Below are 21,023 nucleotides of genomic sequence, written 5' to 3' on the forward strand. Positions count from 1 at the left end.
GATTCAACTCTTTGTGCATTGACACAGTAATCTTTTGAAGGGAATTGATCATGAACATACTTCACATATGTGTTTAGAACATGCTGGGCCGGATTCATTAAGGAAAGTAAAGCACAAACAATTAGTAACTTTGCATCTGGGCAAAACCATGTTGCATTGGAGGGGAAGGGTAAATTTAAAATGTGGGTACAGATTTATATTTGGGGTAGGGCATGTCCTAGATAAACTGTAAAATTCAGTGTGCAAATTAAGCTATCAAGTATTTGTGTGCTACATGAAAAAGCAGCCAGTATTGTAACATGGTTTTGTCCAGGAGAAAACATGCTCATTTTTTATTATTTTTTTTGCCGTACCTCCTTGAGGTAATGAATCAGGCCCAACGTGTAAAGCTAAACCTATTTGGAAACAGCAAGTTTGTATAATTTATTTAGCAATTTCATCTAATACATCTTCTCCCACCTTCTAATAAGTATTATTCAGCCATTCTATTAGGGTCCAGCCATCAATTTTCTGATCACAATGCCGTACCATAGTGCTACAGTGCTGATATTCTCAGCAAGTAACAGGAATCAGGGTGTTATTTGCAGTGAGGATGACTATGAGACACCGTGGGAGAGTGGCAAGGCTCTTACCCTTACAGTTCTTATAACTAGACCCTGAACTAGTCTGTCTGGGATAAACGGCATGATCTTGGAAACACTCGTAGTGTAGGGTAACCCTAAATTATAGTAACAGAACCTGGGTACAGTCCTGGTTGGTTTTAGTGAGAAGGAAGAAGGAACGTCTCTTCTTCACTAATCAATAGCAGTCTCAGATATCATAGTACAGGGACATCCACTTTGTGGTAATGGGAAAGGAGTCTGATGAATTGGGGCATCTTGGCCGGTTGTCATAATTTGGAGGAAAATCTGCGACAAATACTCCCTTCTATAATCCTGGTAACCAGACCGTGAGCTGTTCAGTTGGAGGCTGTCTGCTTTGTGTAGAAGGTCTTTATGAACCTTTGACCAATATACACTGGGAGATAATATAACAGGAAGTATAATAAGAGAGGAATCAGCTATTCAGCTGACAATCTGCAGGTAAAAGCTGTAGACCGGGGTACACACATGTATAGCAGTGCACACAGGTTACGGTATATTGGTGTAAGACATGTGTGATAAAGTAAAAGTATAAAGTGTGATTTAACTTACATGTTTGAAAGTATCTGTTGCACAACTAACAGCAAATCTAATAGGGTTTGTCTGCAGTGAAGAGTAATTACAGACCACCTGCAGAGAACTCCCTTTTAAAGGCGAGATGAGGGTGTCACCTGTCCATCAAGCTAGGTCTGTGGGAGTAGTCTCAAATATAAAAACCCTGTATTGTGCTACAATGCTGGGCGACCGATGCTAGATAGTGACCAGTGACCAGACAGGAAAAGTAAGTCTCTAGTCAGTGTTAGGTTTCCTGGTGTCATCCTGGTGAAGTATATGCTGTTTAAAGGGATAGAACAATAACATTACTGCTTATACTACAAGCAGTTGTTCGTGTTTGAATCACCTAAGGGTGCCTGTGTCACATATATATGTATATGTAATATATAAATATAATATATAAATAGGATAATAGTGAGGGGTCTTTGGGGAAGGAGGGGGGGGGTGCTTGTAGACTAGTCTCACCATATCAAAACCTCATGAAAAGCAAAAATAATCTTTTGATGTGATTTCACTCCATTCAGTCCTCAAAACATAAAACATGTATCAAAAGAGGACGTGTTTTTTTTAGCAGTTTTCATATGATTCTTCCTGTACACGTGCACTTTCAAAAGCAATTACACACAGACATCAGAGGCCTGGAACATTAATACAATAGGTGCTCAAATATACAATTAAATACATTGCAAGTTTAAATGATATTCAATTTAATACAAAATGTCATATTTTTTTTCTAGTCGGCAATTTTTACTTCAATGAAGTTGCAGTTTTGTAATTCAATGTTACATGAAATAAAAGAGTGAGATTAATTCTTTTGTTCCGGCTCTATTGAGCGAGAACACTTTGGACTCAGGGATACAATAGCTTTGTTCTTGCGAGCAGTCAGCAGTAGACCTCACTCTCCCCACAATAGGGCATTGCAGCAAGGAGCAGTGTGGTCTTCAAACCAAAATGATGTGACCAATTACAGACTTGTGACCATTACAAGTCCATGATGTTATCTGCATGAAATAACCCTGTACATAGGACATGGACATATTTAATGTAATATCCACAATTACATTAGTGTAACAGAAAACAGCCTGTAGGTTATGCCACCAAGTCGGTGGACATCAGAAGCGGTCTTTGTTATGATAATATGATTCATTACACATATGCAATGGCCGGAACATCTAACAGGACATGTGCAAGAGTAATTATATTATACTAGTGATACATCTCCAACTCCTCCAAGTCCATCTTTCATCTTCCGCTGCTAGAACCTACACAGAAACGTAACGGAAAACATTGGAGGAGGGGGAAGTACAATGTCTTGTCCTAGAATGTCTATCTAGCTCTGTTTTCTCAGAAATAATTCAGAAGATGCTCATATTTTTGTGAAAGCCCATCCCATGGCCCTAGTCACTTGGAACTTTACATAGACTTCACTATTTGTTCTCTCCTTTACCTTGTATGGATTTATTTCCACTGAAACCCTCTGTTTACCATTCTATGCCAAACCCCAAATTTCCCAAAAAGCCAGCCTCCTCTATACCCTGCGCTATACCTCAGTCTCCTCTGCACCCTGCGCTATACCTCAGTCTCCTCTACACCCTGCGCTATACCTCAGTCTCCTCTACACCCTGCGCTATACCTCAGTCTCCTCTACACCCTGCGCTATACCTCAGCCTCCTCTATACCCTGTGCTATACCTCAGTCTCCTCTACACCCTGCGCTATACCTCAGTCTCCTCTACACCCTGCGCTATAACTCAGTCTCCTCTACACCCTGCGCTATACCTCAGTCTCCTCTACACCCTGCGCTATACCTCAGCCTCCTCTATACCCTGTGCTATACCTCAGTCTCCTCTACACCCTGCGCTATACCTCAGTCTCCTCTACATCCTGCGCTATACCTCAGTCTCCTCTACACCCTGCGCTATACCTCAGTCTCCTCTACACCCTGCGCTATACCTCAGCCTCCTCTATACCCTGCGCTATACCTCAGTCTCCTCTACACCCTGCGCTATACCTTAGCCTCCTCTACACCCTGCGCTATACCTCAGCCTCCTCTATACCCTGCGCTATACCTCAGTCTCCTCTACACCCTGAGCTATACCTTAGCCTCCTCTACACCCTGCGCTATACCTCAGCCTCCTCTACACCCTGCGCTATACCTCAGTCTCCTCTACACCCTGCGCTATACCTCAGTCTCCTCTACACCCTGCGCTATACCTCAGCCTCCTCTATACCCTGCGCTATACCTCAGTCTCCTCTACACCCTGCGCTATACCTCAGCCTCCTCTATACCCTGCGCTATACCTCAGTCTCCTCTACACCCTGCGCTATACCTCAGCCTCCTCTATACCCTGCGCTATACCTCAGTCTCCTCTACACCCTGCGCTATACCTCAGCCTCCTCTATACCCTGCGCTATACCTCAGTCTCCTCTACACCCTGCGCTATACCTCAGTCTCCTCTACACCCTGCGCTATACCTCAGCCTCCTCTATACCCTGTGCTATACCTCAGTCTCCTCTACACCCTGCGCTATACCTTAGCCTCCTCTACACCCTGTGCTATACCTCAGTCTCCTCTATACCCTGCGCTATACCTCAGTCTCCTCTGCACCCTGCGCTATACCTCAGTCTCCTCTACACCCTGCGCTATACCTCAGCCTCCTCTATACCCTGCGCTATACCTCAGTCTCCTCTACACCCTGCGCTATACCTCAGCCTCCTCTACACCCTGCGCTATACCTCAGTCTCCTCTACACCCTGCGCTATACCTCAGTCTCCTCTACACCCTGCGCTATACCTCAGTCTCCTCTACACCCTGCGCTATACCTCAGCCTCCTCTATACCCTGTGCTATACCTCAGTCTCCTCTACACCCTGCGCTATACCTCAGTCTCCTCTACACCCTGCGCTATACCTCAGTCTCCTCTACACCCTGCGCTATACCTTAGCCTCCTCTACACCCTGCGCTATACCTCAGCCTCCTCTATACCCTGCGCTATACCGCAGTCTCGTCTACACCCTGCGCTATACCTCAGTCTCCTCTACACCCTGCGCTATACCTCAGCCTCCTCTATACCCTGTGCTATACCTCAGTCTCCTCTACACCCTCCGCTATACCTCAGCCTCCTCTACACCCTGCGCTATACCTCAGTCTTCTCTACACCCTGCGCTATACCTCAGCCTCCTCTATACCCTGCGCTATACCTCAGTCTCCTCTACACCCTGTGCTATACCTCAGCCTCCTCTACACCCTGCGCTTTACCTCAGTCTCCTCTACACCCTGCGCTATACCTCAGCCTCCTCTATACCCTGCGCTATACCTCAGCCTCCTCTACACCCTGCGCTATACCTCAGTCTCCTCTACACCCTCCGCTATACCTCAGTTTCCTCTACACCCTGCGCTATACCTCAGCCTCCTCTATACCCTGCGCTATACCTCAGTCTCCTCTACATCCTGCGCTATACCTCAGCCTCCTCTACACCCTCCGCTATACCTCAGCCTCACCAACACCCTGCTCTATACCTCAGTCTCCTCTACACCCTCCGCTATACCTCAGTTTCCTCTACACCCTGCGCTATACCTCAGCCTCCTCTATACCCTGCGCTATACCTCAGTCTCCTCTACATCCTGCGCTATACCTCAGCCTCCTCTACACCCTCCGCTATACCTCAGCCTCACTAACACCCTGCTCTATACCTCAGCCTCCTCTACACCCTGCGCTATACCTCTGCCTCCTCTACACCCTGCGCTATACCTCAGCCTCCTCTACACCCTCCGCTATACCTCAGCCTCACCAACACCCTGCTCTATACCTCCGCCTCCTCTACACCCTGCGCTATACCTCAGTCTCCTCTACACCCTCCGCTATACCTCAGCCTCACCTACACCCTGCTCTATACCTCAGCCTCCTCTACACCCTGCGCTATACCTCAGTCTTCTCTACACCCTGTGCTATACCTCAGCCTCCTCTACACCCTCCACTATACCTCAGCCTCACCAACACCCTGCTCTATACCTCAGTCTCCTCTACACCCTCCGCTATACCTCAGTTTCCTCTATACCCTGCGCTATACCTCAGTCTCCTCTACATCCTGCGCTATACCTCAGCCTCCTCTACACCCTCCGCTATACCTCAGCCTCACTAACACCCTGCTCTATACCTCAGCCTCCTCTACACCCTGCGCTATACCTCAGCCTCACCAACACCCTCTGCTATACCTCAGCCTCCTCTACACCCTGCGCTATACCTCAGCCTCACCAACACCCTGCTCTATACCTCAGCCTCCTCTACACCCTGCGCTATACCTCAGCCTCCTCTACACCCTCCGCTATACCTCAGCCTCCTCTATACCCTGCGCTATACCTCAGTCTCCTCTACATCCTGCTCTATACCTCAGTCTCCTCTACACCCTCCGCTATACCTCAGCCTCCTCTACACCCTGCGCTATACCTCAGTCTCCTCTACACCCTCCGCTATACCTCAGCCTCCTCTACACCCTCCGCTATACCTCAGTCTCCTCTACACCCTCCGCTATACCTCAGCCTCCTCTACACCCTGCACTATACCTCAGCCTCCTCTACACTCTCCGCTATACCTCAGCCTCCTCTACACCCTGCTCTATACCTCAGCCTAACCAACACCCTGCGCTATACCTCAGCCTCCTCTACACCCTGCGCTATACCTCAGCCTCCTCTATACCCTCCGCTATACCTCAGCCTCCTCTACACCCTCCGCTATACCTCAGCCTCACCTACACCCTGCACTATACCTCAGCCTCCTCTACACCCTCCGCTATACCTCAGCCTCACCTACACCCTGCACTATACCTCAGCCTCCTCTACACCCTCCGCTATACCTCAGCCTCCTCTACACCCTGCTCTATACCTCAGCTTCACCAACACCCTCCGCTATACCTCAGCCTCCTCTACACCCTGCTCTATACCTCAGCCTCACCAACACCCTCCGCTATACCTCAGCCTCACCTACACCCTCCGCTATACCTCAGCCTCACCTACACCCTCCGCTATACCTCAGCCTCACCTACACCCTGCGCTATACCTCAGCCTCACCTACACCCTGCGCTATACCTCAGCCTCCTCTACATCCTCCGCTATACCTCAGCCTCACCTACACCCTGCACTATACCTCAGCCTCCTCTACACCCTCCGCTATACCTCAGCCTCACCTACACCCTGCACTATACCTCAGCCTCCTCTACACCCTCCGCTATACCTCAGCCTCCTCTACACCCTGCTCTATACCTCAGCTTCACCAACACCCTCCGCTATACCTCAGCCTCCTCTACACCCTGCTCTATACCTCAACCTCACCAACACCCTCCGCTATACCTCAGCCTCACCTACACCCTCCGCTATACCTCAGGCTCACCTACACCCTCCGCTATACCTCAGCCTCACCTACACCCTGTGCTATACCTCAGCCTCCTCTACACGCTGCGCTATACCTCAGCCTCCTCTACATCCTCCGCTATACCTCAGCTTTACTAACATCCTGCTCTATACCTCAGCCTCCTCTACATCCTCCGCTATACCTCAGCCTCACCAACACCCTGCTCTATACCTCAGTCTCCTCTACACCCTCCGCTATACCTCAGCCTCACCTACACCCTGCGCTATACCTCTGACTCATCCACACCCTGTGCTATACCTCTGCCTCCTCTACATCCTGCTCTATACCTCATCCACACCCTGTACTATACCTCTGTCTCCTCTACACTTTGCGTTATACCTCTGCCTCGTCCACACCCTGCGCTATACCTCTGCCTCCTATACACCCTAAGTTACACTTCTGCCTCACCCCGCCCTGCACTGTAGATTGAATACATTGACACACCTTAGGGGGTACATAGTACAAGCACACACACACACACACCTTAGGGGGTACATATTACAAGCACACACACACACCTTAGGGGGTACATAGTACAAGCACACACACACCTTAGGGGGTACATATTAAAAACACACACACACACACCTTAGGGGGTACATAGTACAAGCACACACACACCTTAGGGGGTACATAGTACAAGCACACACACACCTTAGGGGGTACATAGTACAAGCACACACACACCTTAGGGGGTACATAGTACAAGCACACACACCTTAGGGGGTACATAGTACAAGCACACACACACCTTAGGGGGTACATAGTACAAGCACACACACACCTTAGGGGGTACATAGTACAAGCACACACACACCTTAGGGGGTACATAGTACAAGCACACACACACCTTAGGGGGTACATAGTACAAGCACACACACACCTTAGGGGGTACATAGTACAAGCACACACACACCTTAGGGGGTACATAGTACAAGCACACACACACCTTATGGGGTACTTGACCAACAAGGTGGAAGAACTCTGACTTAGAGCTGAGCTATCCCAGGAAATATAATCTATACCAGCCATAAAGACATCCATCTCATCACGGTATACATGAGACACATGTATAATAACTAGAGAAGCTGGGACCGGTGCCGTCCACCCATCTGCTGCCAGATATTGCAGTACTATGATAACTGGGGAAATAAATGCAGTATGAGCACTCACAGCCTCTCCAGCTCCTTCATGTCATCAAAAGCTCCGCGCTCCACACTGTTAATCTGATTCTCCATCAGCTGCCTGGAAAACAAAACAGAGAACACTGTTAATTCCAGGAGTCACATTTAAATGTCCCTTTTCCCCAGACAGATTGCTGTCACTTTCTGTGTAATGGTAGATCCTATCACTCTCAGCTATCATGGGAGACTATCCTGCTGGAGAAACACAAATGGCTTACCTGTGATTAAAGAGCAGTCTAACACCATGTCCATCTACTGTGATACAAGGTAACGTAATCCTATACAGTAAGTTTTTACGCAGACGACAGGTGAAGAAAACAGGAGCTTTGACAAAGTAAGACAGATACCTGAGAAACACAGAAAAGATGCCCCTGTCACGATAATGACTTTTGAGAATGCCGCTGACTGATATTGACACCACTAGGCAGGGAGGCGCGGAGTCTAACCCACCCCTGATATTCACCAGGAACCCCCACAAGGAGGCATGGGCTTCGCTGCGTGAGGTGCGCAGGTCGCGGTTCTCCAAGCTAGTTAACAGTGCAGCGGGAGAGAACAGGAAGCTCGGATTGTCAATATTACAGTATACGTGTATGACGTGGGTGCAAAAGAGGGCGCTTTATCCATAATCTGTACGGTACTCCTCTATTCACCCAACTGCTCCCATTCATCGGTGCAGACATCTCTATTTGGCCGGCAAATCCAAATTCCCTGGGAGCATTTGCAAAACAGTAACACTGTAGGCCATGACCATAGGTGTTGTGGGTTTGCAGAATTGCCCTGGTGTTGGAATGTTAGGCCATATAAACATGGATGTTGTAACACATTAAACGTACTTCAAGTAAACACCTTTTATGGGATTAATACAATTCAGTTATTAAAATAAGACTCTCGTCCTGTGTGGTAAAATATTACTGTTTGGTTATTAAAGGCAGGGGGTATAAAATTCCCATTGTTAGACTCATTAGCTCTTCCCGTGACGGGCCTGGGGGGTTGGATGAACAATAGCTGAATTGCTCTTCTTCATAGCGTTCTAAATTTGGGAGAAGCAGAATACTCTCTGCCGTGTGAGGTTCGGAAAACTGGAAATACCAAGAGTGTTGGCTGGTGTTTAATCAACTGAGAATAGCTCCATATTTAGTTTATTTGAAGCCTATTGTCTTGTATATAAAAATGTACAATAGGCAATCTGGAAGTAGAGGAATCTCAGGAGGGGGTCGTTCTAACACAGAGTTTTTGAAGTATACAGATATTGACAATATCTCTGGTTATTGATTTATAAAGGGGGTGAGGATTCTGTTGCCACATTATTAGCATAGATCAGGTATCTCAGAGATCATAATGCCAATATGAAGTCAACAATTAACTATGGCGCGACAAACATTTAAAAAAAAGCTATAATTGATCTGTATACATTATAATCTTATGTCCAATGTCTTAGCTTTGATACGGATATGTTGCTTTAGATCAGGGGTCAGGGAAATTTTTTACACTTTACTCCAAAATATCTTTAGATACGCCGACGTCACCCCCTTTATTTGAAAGGAAGGAAATCATATATTATTAATTATTGGAATTCAAAATTTTATTGAATCTATTCAAAATTTCTTTGAAAGCTTCAACTTCAAAACTTCAGGTTTTGGAGAAATGATGTTGCTTCATTTTTGATACAAGAGCATCAATATTGGGGCATTTTGCTATCGGAGCAATTTGGATACAGTCTTCAGCGTCCAATCAATTTCTCTGCTTTGTTTTATGTTCGTTAGAGTGGAAAATCCATGTTCGCAAAGGTAGGTTGTTGCAAAAGGCAGCAACTTTTTGACTGCCTGCTCATGTGCAGTTTTGAATGCCTTTGCAGCTGTTGACATCCAAAAATATGACAGATCTGCTTTGTTTTCAAATGCAATACGTGCTTCATTATTGCATCAATGCTCAAGAAGTGCCTCTGCCAACCCTTGAGGCTCTTCTGGTACAACAGCAATTTCACATTTAAAGGGGTCTACAATCCAACTGACAGCATGTGAGTCAGCAGCATTACCCCCAGGAATTTCATTTTTACCCCATTTGGGGTAATTTAACCCTGTTCTCTGACCACTTCTTTAGATTGACTCTGGTCCATCATTTACAAAGAAGACAATTTGTTGGGGTTTCCATTTGGTTATAGCAGACAGTCACCAATTTTAACAGCCCCATCCGACAGCAGGAAAATGAACACAAGTAAATCTGTTACTAAAAAGCATGGCTTTCCACTATATTGACCTTTCAGTCACTGGCAAGTCTGCCGCTCCTATACAATCAGGTCTTATCAATCAGTGGATGCTTTATAATAGGAACGGAGGCTGCAAGCCAGGAGTTAGAGATAATTGAGCACAAATGGATTTATTGCAGGTCTGTATTCGGCTCTCCTTCCCTAAATATGCTGTATATTTTACTGCTCGCATTGAATCTGAGAATATCCTGTAAAATACTGCTGCAGTTCAATGAATCTATATATGAGTTGATCTGGTCAATTTAATAAGATGATCCAGGCTTCTCCCAGGGTTACAATGAAACAAAGAAGTATTGCAACTTTAGCAGTAAAGGAATGTCAAACAAGTTGTCTATTTATTAAACACACCCAGCAAGGGTAGGAGGTAGGTAGGAGCAAAGCAAAAAAAAGGGAGCAAATTTGCTCTTTGGCAATACCATATTGCATTGGGGAGGCGGGGGATTTAAAAAGTGGGGACCGATTTATAGTTGGGGTAGGGCATGTCCTAGATCAACTTTCAAATTTCAGTGTAAAAATAATGCTATCAAGTATTTGTATGCTACATGAAAAAACAGACAGTATTTTCCTTGGGTGCAAAAAAAATAAATATAACTATTTTAGCTCACTGGATTGACATTATGTACACGCATGGGGGCTTTACATTACCTACTGCTCTTGGCTTCACTTTTCAAGACATAGAACTAGATTTACTAAGCTGCGGGTTTGAAGAAGTGAAGATGTTGCCTATAGCAACCTATCAGATTCTAGCTTTCATTTTGTAGAATGCACTAAATAAATTATAGCCGATTGGTTGCTATAGGCACTTTTTCAAACCTGCCTAAATATACCCCATAGTTGTAAATTGAATATCAAATCATGCTGGCTATTCTGTCCCATAATTGTCTATTGTAGCTATTATTGCATAGTAGTTATTGTCTATTCCTGACATAATATGTAAAACGTCACATGGCAGCAATTATGGATAATTACAGAGCTCATTTTAATGTTAAGACGATTATATTCAATGGGAAATACTTTGCTTTTATATCTCTTAATTTAATACAAGGTAGACTCAGACAGTTGTTTACACTAGTCTATATCTACATAGTAAATATATGAATAGACATTATTTGACCCAATTATAACATTATATACAAATTAAGTACATTCACATGTAATCCAAGAAGAGGGATAATTCCTTAACCATAAACTCAAGACATCATCCTCACTACAGACATATTCTGGGTGCTGTTACCAGTTTATTCCCATGTTAGACTATCTCTCAAGTGTTCGCTTACTTTCAACCCCTATAAAGTGGCATTTGAGGGGGTCGCATACGTGATGGACCTAACGTACATTTTTCCTGTTCAATTACAAGTTCCTCTTTGAGATTACTGCTGAATAATGTGTAGACAGTCCTCAAAGGACCCATCTGAAATGTATTTTTCTCTGTAGATGTTTCCAAACAGACAAACTGATAATATTTCCCAAGATAAGATTTTTTTTTTTACCTTTGAAGCCAAAACTTGTAGGTCAGGATTAATCCTGTAGATGTTAGTTGTTAGTGGACCTTGCCCTGGATTGTCTCACTTTGCCGTAAATTCACAACTTTGCAATTACCTCACAGTCTGGTTTCTTTATATAATTGAAAAGGGAGCTGACTGTCCTTTTACTTTTATATGGGAAGAGAGCAGAGACACCTCCTGATAGATATAGAACATAGAATTTGACGGCAGATAAGAACCACTTGGCCCATCTAGTCTGCCCCAATATTAACCTATGGTGACCTCAAACCCTCTTTGATCCTTTATGCTTTGTAAGGATATACTTATGTCTACCCCAAGCATGTTTAACTTGCTCTACTGTATTAGCCTCTACCACCTCTGATGGGAGGCTATTCCACTTATCCACTACTCTTTCGGTGAAGTAGTTTTTCCTCAGATTTCCTCTGTACCTACTTCCCCCAGTGTCAGTGCATGTCCTCGTGTTCTAATACTTCTCTTCCCCCCAGTGTCAGTGCATGTCCTCGTGTTCTAATACTTCTCTTCCCCCCAGTGTCAGTGCATGTCCTCGTGTTCTAATACTTCTCTTACCCCCAGTGTCAGTGCATGTCCTCGTGTTCTAATACTTCTCTTCCCCCCAGTGTCAGTACATGTCCTCGTGTTCTAATACTTCTCTTCCCCCCAGTGTCAGTGCATGTCCTCGTGTTCTAATACTTCTCTTCCCCCCAGTGTCAGTGCATGTCCTCGTGTTCTAATACTTCTCTTCCCCCCAGTGTCAGTGCATGTCCTCGTGTTCTAATACTTCTCTTCCCCCCAGTGTCAGTACATGTCCTCGTGTTCTAATACTTCTCTTCCCCCAGTGTCAGTGCATGTCCTCATGTTCTAATACTTCTCTTCATTTGTAGAATGTTTCCCTCCTGCACCTTGTTATATTTGAAAGTTTCTATTATGTCCCCTTATTCCCTTCTCTGCTCCAAACTATACATATTAAGATCTATTAGTCTCTCCGGGTAAGTTTTGTGCTGTAGGCCATGCACCATTTTAGTTGCCCTTCTTTGTACAGTCTCTAATGTATTTATATCCTTCTGGAGATATGGCCTCCAGAACTGGACACAGTATTCTAGATGAGGCCGTACCAATGACCTATACAGTGGTATTATGACTTCTTTCTATCTGCTACTGATTCCTCTCCCTATACAACCAAGTATCTGACTTGCCTTCCTCATTGCTTTGTTACATTGCTTAGTCCTCTCTGGTGCTCTGCACCTAGATATGATTGTATAATGCATACTTTCTTACTTTATCTCACATAAGGAAGGGAATGGAATTGTTTCCTGTGAGAATAATAAGTGTATCCTAAGCAAATCTCATTCACTGTTTATTTTGTTGTTACCTATTTCTGATTTGTCCACTTTACTATTGGATGAAATCGGTGCTTGAACTTTAGATGTTGGTTTTTAACCATCTACCTTTTAATTTAGGTCAAGGCTAGCAGCTCTTATTTAAAGTCAGTTGAATTCTCTGGTAATGTAAATGAGGAGCCAGATTGAGTATAATTCTAGCAGTTTAAGAAGAATGCTGCCCATTGGCTCTGTCATGTTTATGTAAGGAATGAAGAGACTACTACAAAAATCCCTTCAGCTTTTCATTTACATTATCTTAAATGTGATACCATTCAGATGACTGCCATGTATTGCTTTGGATATACCCGTTTTGAAGCTTTTAATAAATACATCTCTCTGTCTTCCCTTGTGTTTTACACAAAAGCCCTGCTAGTATCTAGGCACTATAAAGAATCAACTCTGCCTGGAAGCTATAAATGTTTTGATGAAATACACAGAAAAAAAAACCCAGAAACACAAAGTAATATATTTAGCATGTTGTAGGAGGGAATAATCAAACTAGTAGAAGTAAAACTTGTTTGACGGTGGAAATCATCTTTAGGTTTTAAAGACAGTGGAGTGAGTTTTAAGAGGATTTTAAACCATAAGCAAGTTGTTAGGGTACAAGGCAAAACAATGACACCAACCAGGGGTAGTAATGAGCAGTTTGGATTTTGTTAAAAAAAGCCACAGGATTCCGAAGCCAAGTTAACAGGAATCTATGAAAATGCTCTTTAAATATGATCCCTTCATTTATTCTTTATTTGTATGCATTACGTTTTCTGTATCAAAAGGAAAAGATCAGAATCTTACAAGACTCTCAGCTGCTTGAGCCCAGCCAGGTCGTTCTTCGTCACACGCGTGATGTTGTTCCCGTTCAGCTCTCTGCAGAAAAAAAACATATATATATATAAGATGTTTGCCCAATCCTCTCACAAACATTACCTTCAGCCCTGGACGAAATCACATCTCAAAGAAAAAGTTTTCTGAACATCCAAGTATACGTGAAGATACCCAATATACAATCAATGTTACCAAGAGTAATACAAGGGGACAGAAAATAAAAATCCATTAATAGTCTATGGGAGTCAAATGCGTACGTGAACTTCACACTGACAAGAATGCTGTCTTTGGCGAGTTAAAGTGCACTTACCACGTATGAGCAGTAGAGTCAAAAGGTGCTGGTAAGTGGGGTCATTTATATGGAATCACTGTCCTGGTATACTGTGCAGTCACAGACTGGTATGTGTGGGTCACAAGTTGCTATTGCTTATTTATATAGTTCCACAAAGGGGCAAACGCAGGATTTGTAGAGGGGGGTTTCCACACCACGCCACCAGTGGGCGTGACAAGCATGCATGGGGGCATGGCTTACATTTTAGACAGTGCTTGGCTGCTCTCCAGCTCTTTCTATCCTCATAATATACATGGGCAATGCTGCGTGCACTACTGTTTGGTGCATGCAGCTCTCTCTTTTCAAGCAGAGCCGTGTGGGGCAGGGTCCATTCACCTCAATTATACAGTGCCCCAGGCTTGGAACGGGGTTTCCAGGCACTAGGAAACCCCCCCTTGGTTTGCCTATGTCACATTATTACGCAGTTCTTTACAGAGAACATTTCAATCAATCAGTCTTCAATCATATCTCGCCACACTTTAAGAGGCCTTTTTATTATTGCTGTTATCCCCCCCCCCCTTCCCGTTAATTATGATTCCTTATCACAACAATAAAGGATGATGTACTGTGGCCATTTATCAAAAACTCATGACGGGACAGCGCATCCGATAAGAGGCTGCCCTGCTGTTATCTCCCTTTCTCTAACAACTACAGGTTCTGACACGGAGTCTTTACTGCGCATGCTCGACTATAGGTGCATTTTGTTAGATAACGGAAGGTAGAGCATGAAGTCAGCCGTTTCTGCACGGTTTAAGGCTTGATAAATAGGTCCAAATAGAGATGCCGTTTAAAGATGCAATTTTCTTGTGTTGAGACACATGCATGCAAGACCATGTATACAGGGTAGTCTGGTGTTATACATTTCGGCTCACTATAGGAACTTTTAGAAGTCTATGGAGGAGCTTAATCATACAGATCTATACATCAGACCCTACAGCTGGACACTGGAAGGACAAAGACAGAGCGAGTTGGTGTCAGAAGTGGGATATGCGGTACATATGTTTCAGTACAAACCAGGGAGTCCTAGGTTACACATCTCTGCCAAACCTTGTAAATACAGGAAAGCAGAAACATTATTCCCGAACATATAACCGTGGGAAAAAAAATACTTCAAAACGCCATTAGCTAAATAGAGGACTGAGCCTAAATGATGTGACAGTGACAAGTCTCGGTCTCAGTGATCTGCTGTATACATAGTACAACATAAGCACACGTTATTACTGGAACATATTTTGAATACCATGAGAACACTTCCAGTATCACTAGTGAAACCTTTGCACTGGTGAAATTTCCAGACCCCCCTCTCTATGCGGCACTTTCATGGTCAGGTTTCAAAGGTGGAATGTCAGACAGATTGAGGAGGAACATAATAGGGATCAACTCATTAAAACTTCTCAAGCATATTATTAGTAAACATATATCTTGTAGCACAGCTAGTCCTCTGTACATTATATAACGACGTAATAGCACTTTTTCAAGCTCACACTAATGCTTATGGGACAAAATGTAGCTGTGTTTGTTTTAAATATGGCATTTAGTGTCTACATGAAAGGTTATCACGAGAGAGATATATTTATGATGAACCGTAAACGAATTAAACAAAGTCATCTCACTGCTTATTATCATCATCATCCCCATTTAATTATATAGCGCCACTAATTCTGCTGCGCTGTACAGAGAACTCACTCACATCAGTCCCTGCCCCATTGGGGCTTACAGTCTAAATTCCCTAACACACACACACACACACAGGCAAGCAGACACAGACAGACAGACAAACAGACTAGGGTCAATTTGTTATCAGCCAATTAACCTACTAGTATGTTTTTGGAGTGTGGGAGGAAACCGGAGCACCCGGAGGAAACCCACGCAAACACGGGGAGAACATACAAGCTCCTCACCGATAAGGCCATGGTCGGGAATCGAACTCATGACCCCAGTGCTGTAAGACAGAAGTGCTAACCACTACGCCACCGTGCTGCCCATTATCACATTTATTTAATTAATTACCTCCCACAAATATAAAACAGTTAAACATTTGGAAATCAGTGGGAAATTAGCAAAGAGGAGTGTCATCACACCAAGTCGGATATCGACTGAAATGCTATCTCAGTTCAGCTGCTGGACAAGTGCATTCAACTGTCATGTCTGCTGCCATCTCCGTCCCACCTTTGGCGATTTCCTCGGCAGCAGCTGCCGCCACAACTAGTGAAACCACAGGGAACAAGTGTCCTGGCTCTGTGTCCAGCAGCGATCATAATGCCAGAGGAAAATACAGGGCACACAGCTACGCCAAGCTGGCAGATAGCCACAAGAGTGCCCATGCAGCACAAAAGTAAAAGCCTTCTCCAGCAGCAGAACGAAAGGGGTTTTGCTAATATAAATAGTGAAAGACGGTCATGATTCCCAGCAGCTGTCTTACCATATCTACAATGACTAATTAATCGCTCATGTCTCCACCTTCATGCACCTCCATGTACAACGCTACCTATTGTGTTGGTGCTTTATAAATAAATGATAACAATAATTTTGCATGAGACACCCAAACTGTAAATGTTCAGACTACTCCTGCTCCTCCTGCCATCAACGCAATATTGTTGTGCTAACCCATGTAAAAAAGCATTAAAATAGGGATAATATTAGGAAAATAGGAGCAAAACATCACAAAGGATCAATCAACAGCTTCTGCATGGCACCTCTGTATTTTTCCACATTCATAAATGACTCATAATGATTTTAATTTATAGACAAAAAAACCTACTATCCACCAATACAACATGGCTGACCCGCTCCTGCCATGACATCATCACTGAAGGTATTCTAGATTAGGCTTGGCCAACCTGTGGCTCTCCAGGTGTTGTGAAACTACAAGTCCCAGCATGCTCTTCCAGCTATCATCTGGCTATCGACGGGCAAAGCATGCTGGGGCTTGTAGTTTCACAACACATGAAGTTTCACAACACATGAAGCCAATCTGTGGTTAAGCTTGTTCTAGATTGTATGAAATTCCTGCAGCTTTTCATTCACAACACTTCATATATAACATCACAAAGTTACCATTGTCAGGTGAAAGTTTATCAGTGAGATAAATGCATTTGCCTTTATAAGTAGAACTAATGTAGTGATTTTGTCAATACATCTCTATATAGAGCACATGGACAGATAACTTTATTTTGTACTATTTCTGACCTTTTAAGACTTCATTCTCCAGCAGCTGTCTACATAATCCAGATGTAAACGATACAGCTCAGTTCTTTTTTTCTCTTCAATTATGGAAGATTAAGTAGGATCCAGGATACAACCGATACACTTCTACATCTGTGTATGGTCCTTACATACCTATTTGTTTTATTTAAATTCACATTCATCTTAGGATTTCCCAATCACACTAATATATGATATGTGGTTGAGTGCCACGTGTGCCCACGGCAGAGAGCAGCACTGACAGTGACTCATGTCTGGAATGGCTGAGTTACAGATCTTTACGCTATTATCTGCCTCCCTACATTTCCCAGCAAAGGAAAGTTTTGGAAAATCCAGCAGCCACAGTAGCTTAATAAGCCACAAATGAAAATAAACATTCCGCTAAAATAAACACAGAGAGTAAACAGTAAAAGAGAATTAAGAAGCAATAAGACAGAAGAATAGCGGACCAGGGCTAGACAAGCAATGTAGTCAGGGGAGGATCACTGTGTCCCATAATAAAAATTGTTGATGTGGTCTGTCATCCTGAGGCCCCCTGCTCGACTCTTCTGAGTATGAGTGGGCACCTGGGCAGTGAAGCACAAGGTCTGATATAATAGAAAGTGCAACCAATCGCGGAATTGCCTGCACCCACCAAGTACCGCAGTTGCAGAGTGTGCAGCGGCTCACCCCACCCCCCTGCATTTTACCGTGGCAGGCGGGAGGTGGAATCCTCGGCTCCTCAGACTGGGAGTGCGGCGCATGGCTGTGACATCATTTCCAAGCGCCATACTCCCAGCGGAACAGTGACTGGAGGAGCAGCAGCCGGTAGCTTCACACGTAAGGAGCTGCTGTAAGTGGCCGGAGCTGCATGTGTATGTGCGCCGCGGGGCATTAGAATCCCAGGATGGGTGACATTATGTCACTTATTCCATATTTTAGGCGCCCCTTAACCACTGGAGCCTTAGTCAACCACCTAGGTTCACTCAATAGTAGCGTTGGCCCTGTGTGGGTGTCAATTAGCAACATACTTGCCATGTGGGCATGTGGGGGAGGTGATTCGCGTCACTTAGCCCTGCCCCCTTACCGGACCTAATACTTTCTGGCCTATTATCACTTTTGAAGGGCCAGAATCTGGGAGGTTGCCCTGCTCTCCCGGGAGTCCGGGAGGACTCCCAGGAATTCAGAAGTCTCCAGGACATTCCGGGAGAGTAAACAACTATGATTAACGATGTTTCTGTTCCCAAATTCAAAATCATGTGAGACCCACTCACCTGCTTTCTTCACGCAAGTTTCTTTCTCTGATCTCAAATGACAGATGTAGAAAGGAAAAGTTTGTTTTAAATCATACTTTCTAAATTATTAAATAAGATGAAATAACAGTGAAATGTGCCACCTCTACTGGGAGTCATTATCATGTATACACTTCCACCTATTCATGGCATTCGTGTTACATATATACGGTTCACGGTTACTATTAAAGTGTACCCACTGCCTACACACAGTGGAGGCCGCCATTTTGTAGGTCGAACCCAACCTTCACGAGAAGGCAACCTATCGATTTTCCAAGAACCAGTGACTTTCGACTGAGGCGCAAAGTGGCTCGTGCCTCAGCAACCTCACTTGTGTCTAGTAAATGTATAGGCTGGATTCTCATGGATCACCCCTCAAAACATCTACTCCTAGTGAGTGACAGGTACAATTTAAGAGTTGGTGAAATTTAAGTCTATATAAAGTCCGAGAGAACGGGGTGTGTTAAAATTCGTGCTATACCACACAGAACGTCCTGGTATAAAATAGAATCTCATGTAATTTAGATCAAAGCTGCCTCTGGCCGAGGTTTACAAGTTTACCAGACTATTCATAGGTCAGTTTTCCTTATGCCTCAACCACAATAAATTAAATTAGACACATGGACAGGGGAATTTAAAACTCAATCACATACTTTTAACTCATTTGCTGCTAGAGCGCTCTCCCTTACACAACCTACAACCGGCTGTACAGGCTGCTGGCTACGGTTTCTTTAAACAACAGCCGATCTATAAATACAGAATAATCTACTTTTCATAGCCCGTGGTGTATCAGGTATGTTTTTCCTGTGTCTCAGACATAAATTAGCAAAGGAAGCCCTAATTTCCGCATACAGCGAATCACAAATAATTTGAACCATATTCCCGACATATCCGTGTATAGTTACTTTATTTCAGACCTTTAGCAATACATACACAAGTAATGCAGTTCTATTCTAGGCAGTCTTGTCTGAAACGTGGTATGAATCTCCTATATAGTACATTTTTCTGTGTCAAGGTGAATACAAAGCACCAGGGAAAAGCTTGGGGAGACTATTCTAAGATTGACAATTAGAAGATAAAAAACGGCATACACATCCTTGAAAGACAAAAATACCCTAATAGTTGACAATATCCCCACTTTAAAAGTGAATAGTTGCTGCTGTTCATGACCATGACATACAGACATGATCCGCACATGATATCACTGTCACTGTGAGGAGCACTGCTAAAACATTTTTTTTAATAAGGATAGGGGTGAGGAAGCAAGAGGAAATGAGTGGAAAGACAGAAGTCATGTTTAAATGTAATTAATTATTTGGTATTTGTTATATTTTATAAATGGTGTTTTCCAGCAATAGATCCCAAACTTGTCTATTGAAAGCTGCATCTTACACAAGGTTAATTAAATGTTAAGAGTTTAAACTGACCAAAAACTTTCTCATAAGGGAATGATAGTAAGAAATGTGCATATGTAACAAAGACAGGGGCATATCTAGACAGTTGTATAGTAGTTTGACATTGGTTCTCAAGGGACTAGATGTGCTCTTTATACGAAGTGGTTTACCAAGAGTCTGTAATATGTGAGAAGTAGACAATACACATTATGTATCACAATATGTATCACAATATGATACTTCTTTGTATTATTTCTACAATGTAGGCCAAAGCTTAAGAATGTGTGTACGCTTGTCTGTATTTTTAAAAGTCTATATAACCCCAGCTTTGTAGGCTCATGCAATTATGTCAGATTGCTCTCTCGACATTTAATTTGTTCTTTTCTTATAATAAGCAGATTATTTCAACTTTCTTTAAATGTCTAAATGTGGCTATTGTTTCATAACAATTACTTGGTGTCAGCAGTGGGATGTAAAACGACTCAATACATTGGACCGTTCTGAATTAAACCTAAGCACTCTGCTAGGTGAGAGGAATGTCTTTATTGTAGTAATATCAGGGATAATTAACTTTTTTTGCATGCAGGATAAAAGTTAGTACTACAGGATATGCCGTTATGATTACTGCACATTGCATGAGCAGGCGAGTCCCTGTGTGCTAAGCGAGTGTGTGACTCATTGGTGGTGCGTGGTACAATCTTTATCCTTCTCACTATGTGAGCTGTGAGCCCATCAGGGACAATGTCCCTATTTTAGTTCCCTGACTAAATTGAGGTTAACAGGGCCTGTCACTGCGTGCATGCAATCTGGACAGCTCCTCGGGAGTCAAAGATCTGGTACGACCAGGATACATTTCTAAGATTCAAAGGTAATAATATTAAGGTAACAATAATAATATTGAGGTTATACCTTTTATTTTTCAATTGTCGTAAATACTTTGCAGCGATATGTACTCTGAGGTTGGGAAGGTCTCATATTTCCCTTTGTTTCTCAATTACCGTATATACTCGAGTATAAGTCGACCCGAATATAAGCCGAGGCACCTAATTTTACTACATAAAACCG

General features: G+C 43.6%; 1 protein-coding gene across 1 annotated transcript in view; it reads right to left on the bottom strand.

Moving 5' to 3' along the window:
* The window catches only part of SLIT1 (slit guidance ligand 1), a 247,506-nt gene that overhangs the window by 186,424 nt on the left and 40,059 nt on the right, over nt 1-21,023 (bottom strand). The window contains exons 2-3 of the mRNA XM_075215910.1: nt 13,729-13,800; nt 7,776-7,847 (exon numbers count right to left, since the gene is read on the bottom strand). Coding sequence (XP_075072011.1) covers nt 7,776-7,847; nt 13,729-13,800 — 144 coding nt within the window. The remainder of the gene's footprint in view (nt 1-7,775; nt 7,848-13,728; nt 13,801-21,023) is intronic.

This window comes from Mixophyes fleayi, chromosome 6 (assembly GCF_038048845.1).
Source record: "Mixophyes fleayi isolate aMixFle1 chromosome 6, aMixFle1.hap1, whole genome shotgun sequence".
NCBI classification, from domain to species: domain Eukaryota; kingdom Metazoa; phylum Chordata; class Amphibia; order Anura; family Limnodynastidae; genus Mixophyes; species Mixophyes fleayi.